The 16529-nt window shown below is 39.9% G+C and overlaps 1 protein-coding gene across 3 annotated transcripts in view; it reads left to right on the top strand.

The window, feature by feature from the left end:
- The window catches only part of CHST9 (carbohydrate sulfotransferase 9), a 94709-nt gene that overhangs the window by 60352 nt on the left and 17828 nt on the right, over positions 1–16529 (top strand). For 2 of the 3 annotated variants that reach the window (XM_040588806.1, XM_040588805.1), the window contains exon 4: positions 13386–13423. In XM_040588806.1, the coding sequence (XP_040444740.1) occupies positions 13386–13423 (38 nt within the window). The remainder of the gene's footprint in view (positions 1–13385; positions 13424–16529) is intronic. The other variant, XM_040588807.1, reaches the window with a different exon arrangement.

Below are 16529 nucleotides of genomic sequence, written 5' to 3'. Positions count from 1 at the left end.
ATATTCAGTAAGTCTGTTCTTCCTTTTCCTTGGAAATTTATCTAAGTACTGGTCCATCTCCTGCGGTTGGAGGTCTGTATATCAGCTCAACAGGAAAGGTATGACACCCTGGTAGGTAGGGCATCCCCCCCAGAGCAGAAGGACATCACTGTGCCCCTTCGGGAAAGGAGGGAGACATGCTCTCCCATATTTAAGGTCTCCCACGTGTGCTCTAACAACAAAACTGTAGGATCAAAAAGAGCATTGCTCTGAGACCACACTCTAGCACGGTCCCTGAAAGCACAACCAGTAGAGGGGAAACATTTAATTTGTGAATATTTTCAGGGGAAACCTGAAGAAGCTTAGGTATAAATGAGCTGCTTCACTGCTCAGCATTGCCAGGGTTTAGGGGTCCTTGGCATGACCAGAGGACCGCTTTTATATGTGCGAAGGATTTGAGGGGTGAAAAACAGCACAGTAAACACTTTGTGTGCCTGGGGGTCAAGAACTGAGACTGATTTCACCCCGCTGTTCAGAGCAGCGCAGGATAAAGAACACGGCTTTGCCATGTCAGTACGCTGTGGTGGATGCACTTATTGAGGGTGTCCAGGCTCTGAAGCATTTTAAACTGGGCCTGTTTTTTAGCATGTTGCGCTGTTGCGCGTGACAGCGGCAATACTGGATGAGGCCAGAGCTCTGTCTCGCTCAATATCCTAGCAGCAAAGTGAAACCTCTTCATGTGACTTTCCCAAACTCCAGCAGTTTGTGTTTCAGGGACTTCCTGCGCCAGAGGTGGTTTCTGTTTGCTTAGCAACCCCCAAAGGACTTCCCACCTCTCAGCTTGTTTGGTTGTCCCCTGAATCCATGTAAAGTTTTAGCAGCCATTAACATCCCCTTGCAAAGAGTTCCCGAGTTTCCTCTCCCAGCTGTGTAGAGAGCTGCTTCCTCATGTTTGTTTTGAGCCTGCCATCTGCCTGCTTCATCTGATGCCCCCAGCCTTGTGTTAGAAGAGGCAGCAGTCGGTTCTGATTCACCACCTCCACGTCACTTAAGATCTTACAGATCTCTATCATACCTCCTTTGAATCATTGCTTTGCTTTGCCAGGTTTTGTAGCTGTTGCTCCTTGTAAGCCAGTCTGTACTTCCAGTCCACCACCTTACCCTCTTTTGTTCTTCTCCAGTTCTGTACGTGAGTGGAAGGATCAGAATCGCTTATAGTATTTGACATGCAGGCGTGTGTATATACAGAAACACAATGGTTTCTTTTCATTTTTCCTTCAGTCTTCAGTTTGCTTTCTTTAACTTGTGAGCAACGGAGATGACATTTACACAGAAGTTTTACCACCCCAAGATCTCAGTCCTGAGCAGCAATGTGCTCAGAACTCATTTCAGAGTCCAGCACTTATAAGTTCTGATTGAAAGTTTTCCCCTAAATGTTCCCTAGCATCACTTTGCATAAATTGCACTTCATATGTCATTTTATTACCAACTTACTCTTATAAAAGGTTCTTTAGCTTCCATAATTTCTGACCCAAATAATATCATCAACAAACATTGTCATCTCGCGGTTTGGTCCCTTTTTTGGGTGATTGTAAGAACATGTTGAAGAGCATGGGTGTCCTCAACATGAGGCAGTGCGACTCCACTGGTGACTTTCTTCCGCAGCGAGAATTAACTGTTCTCTGTCATATGCCTGTGCTCTGTTTCTTTTAAACATTTGCTTTTCTAAATCTGTGCAAAGATGTTCCCTCCAGTTCTGTGCCTGTTAAGTTTCCCTAAGAAATCTTGTGAGAGAGACCTTACCAAATACCTTTTTGAAAGCCAAATAGATGATGTATCTGAGTATAAAGAAATATGGAGTCCCATACAATGCAATCCCTGAAAGAAAATAGCAGGCAATCAAGAGACGTTACTGTTGCTGATCTGAACTATTCAGTCACTTGCGACAAATCGTAGTGTTCTGGTGCTGACGGTTCAGTAGCAGCTGGGCAGATGGGGGCTCTGAGGATATGGATTTACAGCAGGTTTATGCTGATCCATCTGTGAGCTTCCCCAGAAGAGGGCTTCTTGCCCCCACTTGTTCCCAGCCACACTTCTCCATCTGCACAGCTAATGTGGCTGATCTGAGCGGATATGGTTGAAAATCAGCCTAATAAGCAAGATGATAATTTTTAGCTGAATCAGGACTGTGATGCGACTTGGCCCCGCAATGCAGCTGCACTAGTGCTAGCTCAGGGGAGGAGGAAGAGCACGTCACTACAGCTGCAGCAAGAACCAGGCTCTCCGTTTCTGCCAGGCATTGAGCAGCTTAAGCCAATCATGAAACCAGACCCGAAGAAAAGTTGTCTGTCTGTAGCTTGTCTAAAGTGGTATTTTTAGCTAAGATTATTTGGGTGTTGAGTATGAGTAGGTGGTTGCGTAATGCCGTTTGTTTTCCAGCAAAGAAATAAGAGTCCATGTTGCATTAATGTAATTGTTCTATTCTCTTCTCACAAATGAGAACTAATAATTGAGGAATTTCTTTATTACTTGCTTTCTTTGTGCCTGTGTGGCTTTCTCCTGTGATCAGTAAGCCTTGCTTCCATTATTCCAGTGGGTTTGTTAACTATGTTTAGCATGTTTGGTGCTATACGGTGGCAATCAGCAGTGTTTCCATTTTTTGCTGTGATCCTGGGAGCTAGTTATCTGTAATCCAAAGAGCAAAAAGTATTGTTGAAAGTAAGGATTTTACTGATATGTTTGTATGAACAGAAGCAATCTGAAAGTGTGAACTGTTTGCAGTTCAGCTATTCCAGAGTCTCTGGCTGTACATTTAATTATCCACCCATTTAAAAATGCTGACCACTCCCTTCACTCCCTGTAAGCAACATCAAGATGTAAAATTAATTTTTCTGAAGATTGGTATCTCATATACTTGCAATAATTGGGCCTAGCCTTTATATTGTAAACAAACCAAAGTACACAAATCACTTTAATTATGGTAATAGGTCAATATATTAGTGATGCCCAAAAGTTGTGTCAGGGGGTGGATGCTCAATTATCACATTTTCTGTTTTAGATTCCCTCAGAAGGCAGGAAATTCAGTCCTGTCAAATTGGGTTTTTTACTCTTCACTAATTATTTAAGTAATAGCAGTTGGTGTGGCTTTAGTCCAGAATACTTCCTAATCTGAAGAGAATTTTTCCACAGTTCCTTTGTGTTTCTTTTCACATTCTTTAATTAGATTTCATAAAAAGAACTGTGTCCATTATAAATAAATACTAAAATTAAGCTAAATAGAAATATGCCTTTTCCCCTTAATCTGTGGAAATATGTGAAGACCTTGCCCCTGCCATTAGCAAGAAGCCAATAACAAGTTTTGTTGATAATCAGATGCAGTATGGACTGTGTTCTCCTGTCAGAAGAAAAGACAAATGTCTCATCTGGAGAGCTCAATTCAGTAGAAATTAGTAATTTACATAGGAATAAAAGCACCATATTATGACTATGTCGCTTAGTATTTGCTGAAGCTACCTTGGTCAGTAATTTACATGCCGATTCATGTCAGGGACGCAGGATTATTTTTTAATGCCTTCACTGGGGAAGAATAAACAAGGTGGGTTTTTTCAGTCGTAAAAAAATATTTGAATCAGTTGATGCTAAGAACTGTATTGGAATTCCTTTTTCACCTTTGCAGAAGACACATTAATCTTACTCTCTCTTTGGGGTATTGTCGTTGCAACCAGTACACACCCATGGTTTGCAAACCAGGACTGGGTAGACTTGTCTCTTAAATCAGTCTGCCAGTCGTGAAAACGGCTGCAATTTCAGCTGTAAATTCTGCGTCCCCTTGCTGTACCTGGCATGGCACATCCTACAGGAAAATTACTTAGCTTGTTTTCTGAAAGCTGCTATGCAAATAGTAGTTGTGTGCTGTACGGTCACGTTGTTCTCATAGGTCTCCATAAAACTGCACCTGCACATTTTATGGATGCAAATTGTACCTAGGTACCAGCTTTTGGTACATACATATGGTCCTTTGCAAGCAGCAACAGTATATTTTGTGGGCAGAAAATGCTTGTGTGTACAAAACCTGCAGGTGTGGTTTTAAAGTCTATTTGACAGTTTGCCCTTTGTGCATGAAAAAGGTGTGCTCTGCCTGAGGATGGCTACTCAGACTCTGCCCAAGTGATCAAATTGATACAGTGCATCATTTATGCTTTTGGTGTTGGGGTACTTTGCAGTTGCTGGGTACTGGGTACCACCTTACTGCTGTTATATTCAGTCTCTGTTTAATTAAAAGGGAACATTTCACCATGTTTTCAGTGACATATGTGAGTTCAGTTGTCATAATGATTTCTCCAGCTGAACTTGCTTCACCGCCCCTGCCGCTTTCCACTTTCGAGCACTGCCAATATCCAAGTTGGCGTAGCAAGGATGGCACACAGAGGGAGGCACAATGGGCATTTCTAAAGTAAGCAAAAGGCTCCTGCCAAAGCAGATTCTAGTGCTGTTTGTTAGGCTTGGAGCATCAGGGTTTCTCACCTGCAGGAAAGGAGGCAGTTGCAATTAGCCACAGTATGTGCAATATACACTCCGTTGCTACTTGGCTAGCCAGAGTTAGTGGTGGGGCAGATTGCAAGCTTGAGCTGCAGGTTTGGCTTTAAAGACATTAAGCATACAAAATTATTTTATTTTATTTTATTTTATTTTGCAAAAGCATAAATGTGCTTTCATATAGTGGTGGTGAATCCTTTACAGACTGGCCTTCACAATTGGGTTTGGGTTTTGGGGGAGGTGGTCTCATAAGACCTTGATCAAACAACTACTAGCAGCTCTCTCTTACATTAATTTTCTTTTACTTCTACCCATAAATTATTGTATCTTTTTTTTCCTTGTCAATATTGCGGATACGGTTTGAATTTTCTGATGTTCAAATGACTAAAATGTTTTTAAATGTCTGTTTTCTTGTTGAGGATTGCTTGTGCATCGTTATAGCCTTTGCTTGTGAGGAGCTCCTTAAAATACCACCCATTTAGTACTGTTTTGAAAAAAAATAAACAGCACCCAAAACCGAACAACAAAAAACCCAAGCAGTACTAAAGTTGTGTAAGCAGAAAGTTTGGTATAGATGTTTTAATAGGACTATAAACTATCTTTACCTGAGAACCTTATTTCTTTATAACAATAAAAATTGAGTGTCCATAATCTTTTCTTAGAATGGAGAAACAGTGGGAAGGAGAGGTTTTACAGTGCTCTAAACATGAAAAATTGTCTCAAATAACAATAGGCAAATAAGTAGCCTTTGGTAATGTAACCTCCTTTGGTAACATTTCCATAAGGTAGTCATCAATGACAAACGTAAAAGCTGTGTGTTCTCTAATAATTGACATTGACATATGAAAAATTGACTCCTAAGATTAAATACTCCTGTCAAACTATCCAAATCTATTTGAGAACTGAGTCTGTAGCAGTGGTTTGAGCTTCCCACCCTCCCTTCTCTCTCCCCAATTTCTTCTGAGTAGCACAAACCTGAACCCTTGTGCATCTTGGATTCATATTACATTCTCAGCCATGGATGACCTTTTACAAATGACTTCTAATAACTACAGCTGGATTCAAGCACAAGAGTTGGGCGCAAAAGGTCGTACTCTAGTTATACAAAAGTAGATAAATTTGTACTCCCTGCAGCAACTGATTGCTGTAGGTGTTTGGTTTGTATTTTGACCGATCTTAATTCAGAGCCATGCACTAAGAAATGTTATGTTCTGGCTTTGTTTCTCTTTACCTTTCTCCTCCTAGTTTTCTTTCCCTATAAGATTATCCTGTTCAGAGAATTTTTTTAGTTTTCCAGGTGGTAAGTTCCTATTTCAAATCCCTCCTATTTCACTTTTTCCTTTTCCCCTCTGTTCTTTACTAGTGGATTAATTCCAGACTCTCCTGCATGTAACCTTCCTTGTAAACATGAGTAGTGTCTTTCTGTAAGTGTCACATTCTCATTGGGGAATATTTTACTTCCAAATGGAATAATTTCAGGGAAGTTATTTGAGGCCAGTGTGCTAAGACCATGCCTTAAAGTGGCACATTTAGACCTTAAACAAAGAAACATGGCAGATTCAAATAAGTATAGTTTATTTATGTTGGCATAACTCAGGATGGGTAGTAAATTGAAAGAATATTTGCTCTCATCACCACTGGTCACTTCCTGGCCTTATGTTGTATAGACAATTCATCTTCTTTTTATTTTTGAAATACAAAAACTGTAGACTAAGGCTTCCCATGGAGACTTTGCTGTGGGATTCTCCTTTGTAATTAATGCCAAGAAGCTAGATTTTTCCACCCCTGTTAGGGCTTGCTGCATGCTCCTCTTGCACACACCACTGCTTCTGAGTCACACCAGAGAAGCTTTGTAGCTCAGCTGTTTGTGGTGCGGTTGTCCTAGCAGGTAAGTCAAAATAAGTGGACGTAACCCTGTAGGAGCTTGTGTGCTGTTTCCCATCGCTACTGGCACCTTCAACTGTCATTTCCAGGGTATTCTAATTAAGATTATATGGAGATAGTGTGTTTCAGAGATGGGTATCAACTCCTCTTTGCTACAACTGAAAAACCAACAGCTGACCTGCTTTAGGATATGCCAGGTTGGATGGTCATGACTCCATGTGAATTTGCCTCAACATGGTTAATCTGACTGCCAATTTCAACTGCAGTCACATTCCTTGTCTGGGTGGGGGCGACCATATGTTCTTAATATGGACAGAAACCAAGCAGGAACCAAACCCAAAGCCAAACTACTGCAGTGTTCCAGCCCTACTGTGAGTGCAATGCAAAGCTCCAGCTACCTAAGACCATAACAGGGTATGTTACAGAGAGAGCCGTATGTCCACAGCTTTATTTCTGGGGGGGGTCTGTGTATGTAAATTCAAGCTCTAGTTGCTCTCCATGGTCTTTTCCATTATGACAGCTCTTACTGTGCTGTTCTTAGAGTAAACACCAGATAGTTTTCCTTCAGCAGAAAAAAACAGGGTCAGCCATCTCTCATTTAACACACGCTAAGGACCTTGTATAGGAAACTGCAATGGACCAGCTGATGGGTGAAAACAGCTTCTTTCGTGTCAAAGCCCAGAAACCTATTTTGTGGAAGACAACTGCATAAGCAATTGAGCTCAACACAGGAGTGTAGTGAAAAAGGCATTTTAACAGATTATGTGACCTGTCCTCTAGATGATCATAATGTAAGGCACCGTAAAGCACCATACCTAACTAGCAGCATGCAAGTGGAGGCTGGTGGTCCATGTGATTTCAAATAAAAAAGCAATGGCCCTTGCAGTGTGAGATACGAGGCAGTTTCTACCTTAAGATTTGGATCACATTGTGATAGAGTTTGAGGAAATGCATCTGCTAAGCCAAAATTAACTGGCCTTTGCATGTCCAGTTGCAGATGAGTAGGAATCCACAATTTGTTCCATGCAGTTCCTTAAGAGAACAGGAATCTGAAAAAGCCGTGAAGTAGTTGGGTAAAAGGAAAAAGCATTTCAAAGCGGTTGCATAGTGAGCAGTAAGACAAAATGGAAACAAACTATTTTTGTTGTTAGATACAGGATGAATGCCAAATAAGCATTGAAAATATACACGATGTTCAGCTGGAAATGATTCAAACCGTGATATCAATATTGTGTTGATATTAAAACCAAATATGCTGTCTGGCGTGTTTCCATTATCTCAAATCTTCCATCCTTAAATGAAAAAGGTGACAAATTTTTGCTTTCCCTTTTCCAGATATATAAAGCAAAACTTTCTAGAAGAAAACTGGCAAACAAGCCTGCCTACTAATGCTGTTAGTGGGCATCCTGGCAATTCTGTCTCATTTGAAAATATTTATCAATGCTGATGAAGCAGAGGGCATGTGAAACTTCACATTTTTAATTAACTTATATTCTAACATCTTTCCATAAGTACAGTTACACAATGTTAGTCAATGGAGGATTTGGTCCAGGAATGAATTTGAGTTACACCCCTACCTCCTTTTTGCACACAAATAAATGAATGAGGGCCCTCGTTCCTATTAAGACTAATGTTTCTTTGTCAGTGCAATTTTTTTTTTCCTTTGGGGTTTCTACTTGTTATGACTTTGTTAGGTGAAAACTGAATGGTGTATGTTAATCAGCACAAGACATTTGGCTACTTGAGCTTTCGTAAATGTTTAGTTTCCCAGGATCCTTTGAACCTCACAGGGAACAGTTCTGCATCCTTATTAGAGACTGACAATTAAAGCTCTGTTTTCATATCAAAAGTAATCACAAAAAATTAGCTAGGGAGACCTTGGAATTCTGTGAGAGTTTCACTGTTTTGAGATGGCCAACTTTCCTTCATTTGCTTCAATCAGTATCAACTTGGGTTTCTTTTTATGTTTCCTACTGCCAGGGCAACTTATGAGCTGGCGTTGTGACAACTTAAAAGGATTATGCAATACCATGAAGATGTGATTAATACATTTTAGGCCACTGTAATCATATTCAGTTGCATAATTATGGCAGAGGTGCAAAAGTAAGCTAAACTAGGTTTTGAAGGCAATGCTATAAAAAACAAAGCAGTTTCAGTTTTCTAAGTTCCTTGTGAGAGGGAGGAAATACTATGCACATCGGCGGGAGCTGTGTTGCTTACAGATGTCGGAGATTCTGTGGATAACTTATAGGAAATGGATGGTTCTGTCCTAAATATTTTAATCTTTTTGTGCCAAGTTATAGGCTTTCACAGAAGTTAATCTGTTAGTGTCACACCACCTCTGTTACAGGTCTGAAAAACAAATCTGAGTGTTTCTTCCTCAGGCTCTGGTGGCATGGGAAACTGCTGCCCAAGTGTGTCACGAACGAGTGCTTTGGTTTCCTTTCAGTTCTTAGAATCTGCTCTGGTAGATTAGGAAACCAGTAATGGAAGTGGGGTGGATCATAACTGAATAGGTTGCATACGTGTTTGTTTAGGTCTGTAAAAATAAAGTAAAATCCCAAGCTGTTAGTGTTTCGGTCACAAACTGAAAAAATGAAATTAAACTGATATTAGAATATCACATTCCCTCTTCAAAAGCTGATTTTTTAGTAGTGCTATTCCCACTTGCAGTCACATGAATATGGCTGTTGTAGACTATGCATATGGCTGTTTCAGAGCAAGGCTGAGGGTCCCCTTTGCCCCCTGGTATTCTCCCCACTTTTCTTGGTCTGCTGGGAGACCCTCAGACCTTTGGGAACGGGGAGACAGACCCATAATTTCTGTCTGTCCCCTGCCTTGCTTCTATGCCACAAATACTAGCAGGATTATCAGAAGACTTAAGGAAACAAACTTTTTATTCCAAACCCTTTATTTTATTGATGTTGATGATGGTTGCTTAAAATTATAAATTGGTATTTGATTTTGGGGAGAAAAAAAGAAATTCTTTGTTGCTAGGACTTGTAGCAGTCACGTCACAGAAATTGGCAGATCTGTGTATTTAAGGGATTTTACACTCTTAATTAAATGCAGTAGTAGTGTTTTGCCTTTTGAAATGCGACTTTTTTTTTTCTTCTCCTACATACTTAGGGAACAAACATGCTGTCAAAATCCTTTAATGTATCCAACTATTTGAACATAAGAAACAACATCAAGCTGTTATTTGTTCTGTTGGAGTGTACTCCTATTTCCAATCTGAATCTTTTGTACCTAGTGATCTTAATTATATTTGAGCTGGAAGTAGTTTAACATTAAAAGGAATTACAGCAGATTAATCTGTAAACCTGCACAAATATCGCATTCCTTTGTATGGAGGTAAGCAGGGCACAGTGTGCATAATTGCGTATTGTTCCCTGTGTAGGTTGTGTGTGTAAGGCTGAGCAGTTCTTCGTGACAGCATCAATTATGGCACCATCTCGTGTCTTGCAGTGGTCAGTTTTACATTAGGAAACATATGTTATTGCTTTCAGTAAGGTAATCTTATAATAAGAACAAGAAAGAAAAAAAAAAAAAATTGAAAAACCCAACTTGCCCTGGAAACAGGAATTAGTTTACTAATTAGTGTATGAAAATACAGAGAAATCTTTTAAAGAATGTTTGCTGTAATATTTTTTTTCTGAAGTGATATAGCTTGAGGTCAATGTAAGAAGACCATTTATCTCAACCATCCAACCATCCACGACACTTATTTGTAACTGGAAAGACAAAAGAAAATCACTAAAAATTAATTAGAAGAGGTCTGTGTCTCCAGTCCTGATGCAAAACCATCACTGGAATCCAGTTGCACCAGTTTAGCATCTCTCAGGGTGGCAGGAGAGCAGAGCCTCAGCAAATAAGTATGGTAGTTTGTACTAGTAAATACATCTCTTGACTCAAAGTATCGTTGAAGCGTAGTTGTCTGTGATTAAGGCCTTTTGGTTTGCTTGTGTTTCCAAGGCTGGTCATATGGCACTATTGAGCCCATTTAGGAGTATTTTGCCAGATGACAGGTAGAAAAAAGAAGTTTTAGGAGAAGAGCAAGCCATTCACATGCAGTCTGAGCTGCAGAAGATGTGTCTCTTGAACTACACTGGCTACCTGCTGGGCAGCTTCCATGTAGATTTCCAGATGGAAGTTGGCTTGATGTTCATGCATCCGTTCATCTTGCATAAGCTGCTACCTCATTGCAACGGGTCTGGAAAAACTGTCGTAAATTTTGAATTTAGCATGTGTAGGTCTTTCAGTAATGAAGCTTCTGGCAAGTCTCAAGAATTACCTGCATTTTGTGAGACTAATGCAGGTGTTGCCTGTGGGACTGGCTGACATGTTCTGACAGTTCTGGTTTTATCAGTGTCCCGTTGCCTCATGCCCTGTGAATTTGGAGCACTCTCTCTAGTGGAGCTTCTTGAATCACTGTAGTGAATGCTAGTGGTCACCACAAGTGATCACAAGGCACCTAAACAGAAACATCCGTCTCAGAATTGAGGATGCCATAAATAAAATACTGGGTTTTTTATCAGTGACTAGTCATTGTAAGACAATTCTGGGGATTTAAAATAAAAGAAAATTAAAAAAGGGACAAACAAAATTCTGACTAATTTCAATGACAAAGCCTCCTACTGCCCTACTGTTAGCCATTGGCTGGAAACTGAACCCCCTTTTGGCACTGTAGGTGGTGTTCATGCTTTTTCATGGCTTTTTGTACCTTTTCTCCTAAAATAAAAGTACAGTACACACCAGGACTTTGCAGGGTTCCCCATATAATGGTGCCAATATATTTCCACCCTAATTTGCAGCACCTCTCTTATTACAGACTTTGGTTTCTTCTGAGCACAACTGCTGACTATGCCAAATTCAGATAGTTATTCTGTGAGGAGGACAAGGATCATCTAGCAAATAAATGGAGAACACAGTATTCAATTTGCTGGTGACCTTGAATTTGATCTCACTTCTACCCTTAACAGCCTAGTCAATCTCTGTCCTGTTTAACCCATGTCATCGTGCCTGGTATTTCATAGTCACTTCTGCAACTGCCTTTTCCTTGATACTGGATTATTTAAACCACTAAAAGAACGAACTAAAGAGTGAACAAGGAAAGAACTACCGTAAATTCTTCCTCACCTTTTCCTTAGCAGTGTCAGGAATGGCCACAAAGGTCTTTCCCAGTCTTTCTGTTCATTTTTTTGTATTTGTCTGGGTAGAAACTGCAAGTTTGATTGATAATGCAATTTGCATCTTGAGGCATCACTGGAAATACAATGGCATGAAAGGCTACTCTGGCAGAGCGCACTTTTCCCCCGGGGCTGACTTTAGAAACTCATTGATGTCACTTCCTTCCTCAGTCAGCAAGTGAATTTTCACTAATTCTCAAGACCAGCTGTCCATGCTGTCAACAGAAAGTTATTAAAATTCCTTTAAAGTGAATCAAAATAGCCTAAAAACAAATGTACTGGGAAACAGGAAAGCATCAGTATTCAAAGTCCACAAACCTTTGAGCAAAATAGTGTTGATCTAACCAGAGATTTCAAACACTCTGCTTTCCTAGCAACTTGTATACCATTACAGAATGCTAACAACACATACTCCTTTAATCTTCCATTACCAACAATCTATTTGGTTAAAATATTAGTTACAAGAATAATTTCTTTTTCTCCCAAAGATGAACTCAGTGAACAAGGGAATACATTTTGAGACATTTGCCCTAAAAGATAGTTGGGAGGTTAGCCAAAAAAACCATAATTTTTGTATGTCGCAAATAAAAACACAACACAAGCATGCAGGAAATAATTATCATAAGAGACAGTCTCATAATATAGCCTAAAGCGATTATCTTTATCTGAATTACCTATAATGCTTTCATTGAGAAGAAGAGCATTCTCGGGGACAAGTAGGGAAGATCATTTTCCTTTAAACAGAATCTTTAGTCTTTATTTTAACACTTAAAATATTTTAACGTCATTTTAAAAATTCTATCTTGTGCCACACATACAGGTACAAAAAATTCTATTGAAATGGAATATCATTTCCAGTGCTGGAGGTGGCAGCCACTCATGCTAGGCAAGCTCCCATGACAGTTAATAGCGACACTGACAGGTTGTAAGTAGTGTCCCGTCATTATTACTTAAAAAAACCTCTGGGTACGTGTAGCCTAACTCAATAGGTGAGTGTGAAATTCCCAACTTTCCCCAGTACATGTGGATAGTCTCCAGTAGCAAAGGGAAGGTAATCAATACCAGCTGCCCTTTTGACAACTAGTGCATGAGGTCAGTGAATGAGGCAAAATTACTGTCCCTTTTGATCTAAAAGGAAAGATTAGGTTTGAGGTGTCATTGCTGCTAGGGTCCCAGACAGCTATAGAAAAGCAATGTTCTGTCTAGGCTTTGATCATGTCTTCAGGAGCAGGCTGAAGGACACTGCAGAAGGCCAGAATAAGGAAGCAAGACCATAATTCAACTCGCCACTTTGTGGATATTACCAGGATAGAATTTCTCCCTTGAGCCAGCTGGTGCCTATCCTCAGTCTTGACACAGACACGTAATTTTATTTTAGGGTAGAGGCAGAAGCTGCTTTTCTCCTCCAATTGCCAAATCCTGAGATAGATGTTACCAGCCTCTCAGGCACGTATTCATGCAGCACTACGTCTCACAACGTAAGATGCTTCATAGCACGTATTTGAAATTTGTTGTCTTCACTTTGAATGTTGTAATTTCTTGTAGGGTTCTGGGTTAAGAAGATTGGCTACCTATCTCAATCTTATTTTTTAACACATGTTTATTGAGAGGGGCTTGTCCCTCTTTTACTTTAGGTGGATTTCCATTTTGAAGTTTCAAGTAATTTGTACTTGTTAAATTCTGTTTCTTAACTATAAAATTTGATTTTTTTGTTTGCTGAATTCAGTGGGTTTTGTTCTGTGTGTACACGATAGTATTCTTTAAAATATGTACAAACTAATTTTCTTTCTTTTTCAGTGTCTGGAGAAACATTGCAACAACAGGTATTTAATCAGGTATTTTGACACTTTCATACTTCTTGTTACTTAATTTTTCATGTAGAAGAATTGTAACAATTAAAGGGGAGAACTCCACAGGACAGGCTAATGTTAACTATATAGGTGTGGCTAAGGACCACGTATCAGACAACTGCCTGTCTCTGCAGATGTGTGGAATTCACAAGAGTAGCCATCATTTTGATTTAAACCTAAGATTTGCCATTTAAGCAGTTTAATTCATCTACTTCTCAATGTGTTGATGGTGAGAATAAAGCCTAGAGGTAATTTGTTCATTGGTATCAAATTTTATAGCACAGAATTGTACTTTTAAAAAAGTAATATTTCTCCTGTTTGCTAGTATTCCTTTTAAAAAACAGAAGGCTATTGATATGAAATACATGCACAGCACATGTTAAGCACATTATCTTTTAGTGTTGTTTAGGTTTTCATTTCTACTATGAATTTTCATGGAGGCTTCACTAAACTGTGACATTGCTTGTGGAAGCATTTTCTGTTTGTATTACTGTATCAGTTAGGAGTGATTCAGAAAAAAAACCCAACCCTTTCTATATTGAAAGTTAGCATTTCAGCATCAAGCATATAGGAACATGAAAAAAAATTTTCCCTAACCAGAAAGAGAGGAGGAAACCTAGAATTTGATTTCCTAAATTACATGCTCTTCCAGATTGAAAGGACTTGCCCGACTTGTACAGAAGCATCGTGATGCTTCTCATTCTTGGCTTCTTGTCATCTTACTGAATGCTGTTATCCAGATGGTATATAAATAGGTATCTGGATTGTTTGTGAGATTTATTTTGATAAGTCACTTAAAAAGCAGTCATTAAAATATTTGTATTCCAGCAATTACACACCCCTAAGCAGTCTTCCTTCCAAGCTATAAATTGAGGCATTGACGTCATTACATCACTGTTATCTATGAATTCATCATCTAGGTGGAGGACTAACTCGCCAAGTGACTGACCACCTAAGGCAGCCTGGTTTGGGTCTAACAACATTTCCCCTGCCGTGGCAGAGCACAGCACAGATGTCACTGTGTCACTTTCAGTGGCCTGAGCTGGCACTGCTCCTGATTGAGTAAGCCCATAAAGCAGAGGACCAGCTTAAGGGAAGCCTGGTCCTCTGACACCAAATAATATCGAGGGTTGTTACAACCTTCCCATTATCCTGAGAAATTGATGGGTGTATACATTCAGCCCAGAATACGGCATTACATAAGCATAGGGAAATCTTCGCTTTTTCTAAATAAGTGTAGAAATGTTTTGAAACTTAATGGTAATTCTGTGCTTTGACTGAGAGTTTGTATCCTAAACCAAGTCTAATTAAGTTTTATAAACCAAACTGCATTTTAAAATTAGCCTGAGATGTCTTGCAAAGCCCCTTTTGGCAGCCTTTGCTGGCCAGAAGGGGGGGCAGTTGTATTTTTAAAACACAACTTGAGGCTGTATTGACAGGGCTGTGAATGGATGACTGGAGATCTAATTCTGCACATTTTCTGTGTGACAAAATCAGCTCTGTGGATGACATCGCCCTTTTCTGAGGAAGAGTGTGTTGTGCTAAAAAGGACATTTGTCGCAGTTGCAAAAGGTGGATCAGGTGCCATAGTTTGTGTTTGCAGTCCTGGTCTTTTCCTGCATGCCACTGCCTTGCCCTCCTCGAATTGCTCACCTGTTCTGTCTCTCCGCAGTTAACTTCAGAACAGCTGATTTTGCAGGAAAATTGCATTGTTTTGATATGTGGAGGGTGTTTCTAAATAAAACTGTAAAAAGTTGATTTGGGGACAAATGGTAGTTGTTCACTTTCAAATGGATACTAGTGAAGCTGGTGATGTCTCATTCCATACGAACCTCCTGTGGACTTCCAAGAAATGGGAGAATGTTTCAAATTAGAAATTGGTTTCATTTTAAAGTCTGTAATTTAGGGCACAATTGCAGAGGCACTGCATATTTGATCTGTAGTAATGCAATAAAAAGATTTGAACGGGGTTTGATCCTCATGGAATATCTCCCATAGAAGGATTCTGTTTATCTTCAATACTGAACTTGAAATTTTATATGCGGGATAGGATACTTATCTGGCTTAAGATCCTGTAGTCCTTTAAGTCAGTGCAACAACACTGTGTTACACTGACTGCCAGAAATTTAAGTGAGAGAGAAGTGGCTCTGCAGAAGATAAATGATGTTACAACTTGACAGGCAGGAAATGTCTTGTTGAGAGGTGAGTGAAACAGAGAGGGGATGGGGAAATGCTGGAGCTGCCATCCTAGTGATCACCTGCTAGGTAAACCCCTCACTATCTGTGGGTATCTGGGACCTCTAACATCTTGATGACCACTGTTGTTTCTGTGCAGTTCCTAGCACTTTCTAAAACCTAAGCAAAGTTTGGTCACATATGATATAGATAAAACACTAAGGTAGTATCTGCTTCCAGAAACCTTTGTCTACAGTTATCATCTTCACTGGTTCCTGTTCCCTTTGATCGTAAGGCATTTGCTTGTTTTCCTTGAGCACCTTTTTTGTCATTTATGTATATAGGTATGCATGTTCACTTAACAGCAGTGGTCATCTACAACTCTGCCTGAGCAGGGACATCCAGAAATGGTATGCACTCTGCTTTTCAATACCTGTTTTAACTACCTTTGCAACTTCAGGGTAAATCCTGGCATGGATGTACAGCCTGATTAGCTGTAGCATGTTAACTACTGCTAAGGGAAATGCAAGGCAACCAGAACAAACCCTGTGCTTCTAACTGTATAACTGTCTTGGCTGAAAAACACGTTACAGACTTGCCAATCAAAATGTGTCTGAAGGCAATCCTTTGTGTTTCATCCTCACTCACACTCATCACACTCAGATTTGTCTGTGTTGTGGTCTTAATGTATACTCCTACATGTAGTTTTGCTCAGAAGCTCTGAAGGACTAACAAGAATACACTTCCATGCATTTAGAAGCTGAAGTTGTTTGCACAGACTTTCAGGTTAAAATTACAGCTGTTTTTGAGCTCAGACTTGAGCCTGTCCCTTCTGCCGTGAAGCTGCAGGTTGCATCAGGAAGCTGGTGAGAGTGTTCCACGATATCTGTCCCACTGTTCTGTCCCTGAGGAGCTC

The sequence above is a fragment of the Falco naumanni genome, chromosome 3, assembly GCF_017639655.2.
Source record: "Falco naumanni isolate bFalNau1 chromosome 3, bFalNau1.pat, whole genome shotgun sequence".
NCBI classification, from domain to species: domain Eukaryota; kingdom Metazoa; phylum Chordata; class Aves; order Falconiformes; family Falconidae; genus Falco; species Falco naumanni.
This window is presented reverse-complemented; position numbering and strand designations above follow the sequence as displayed.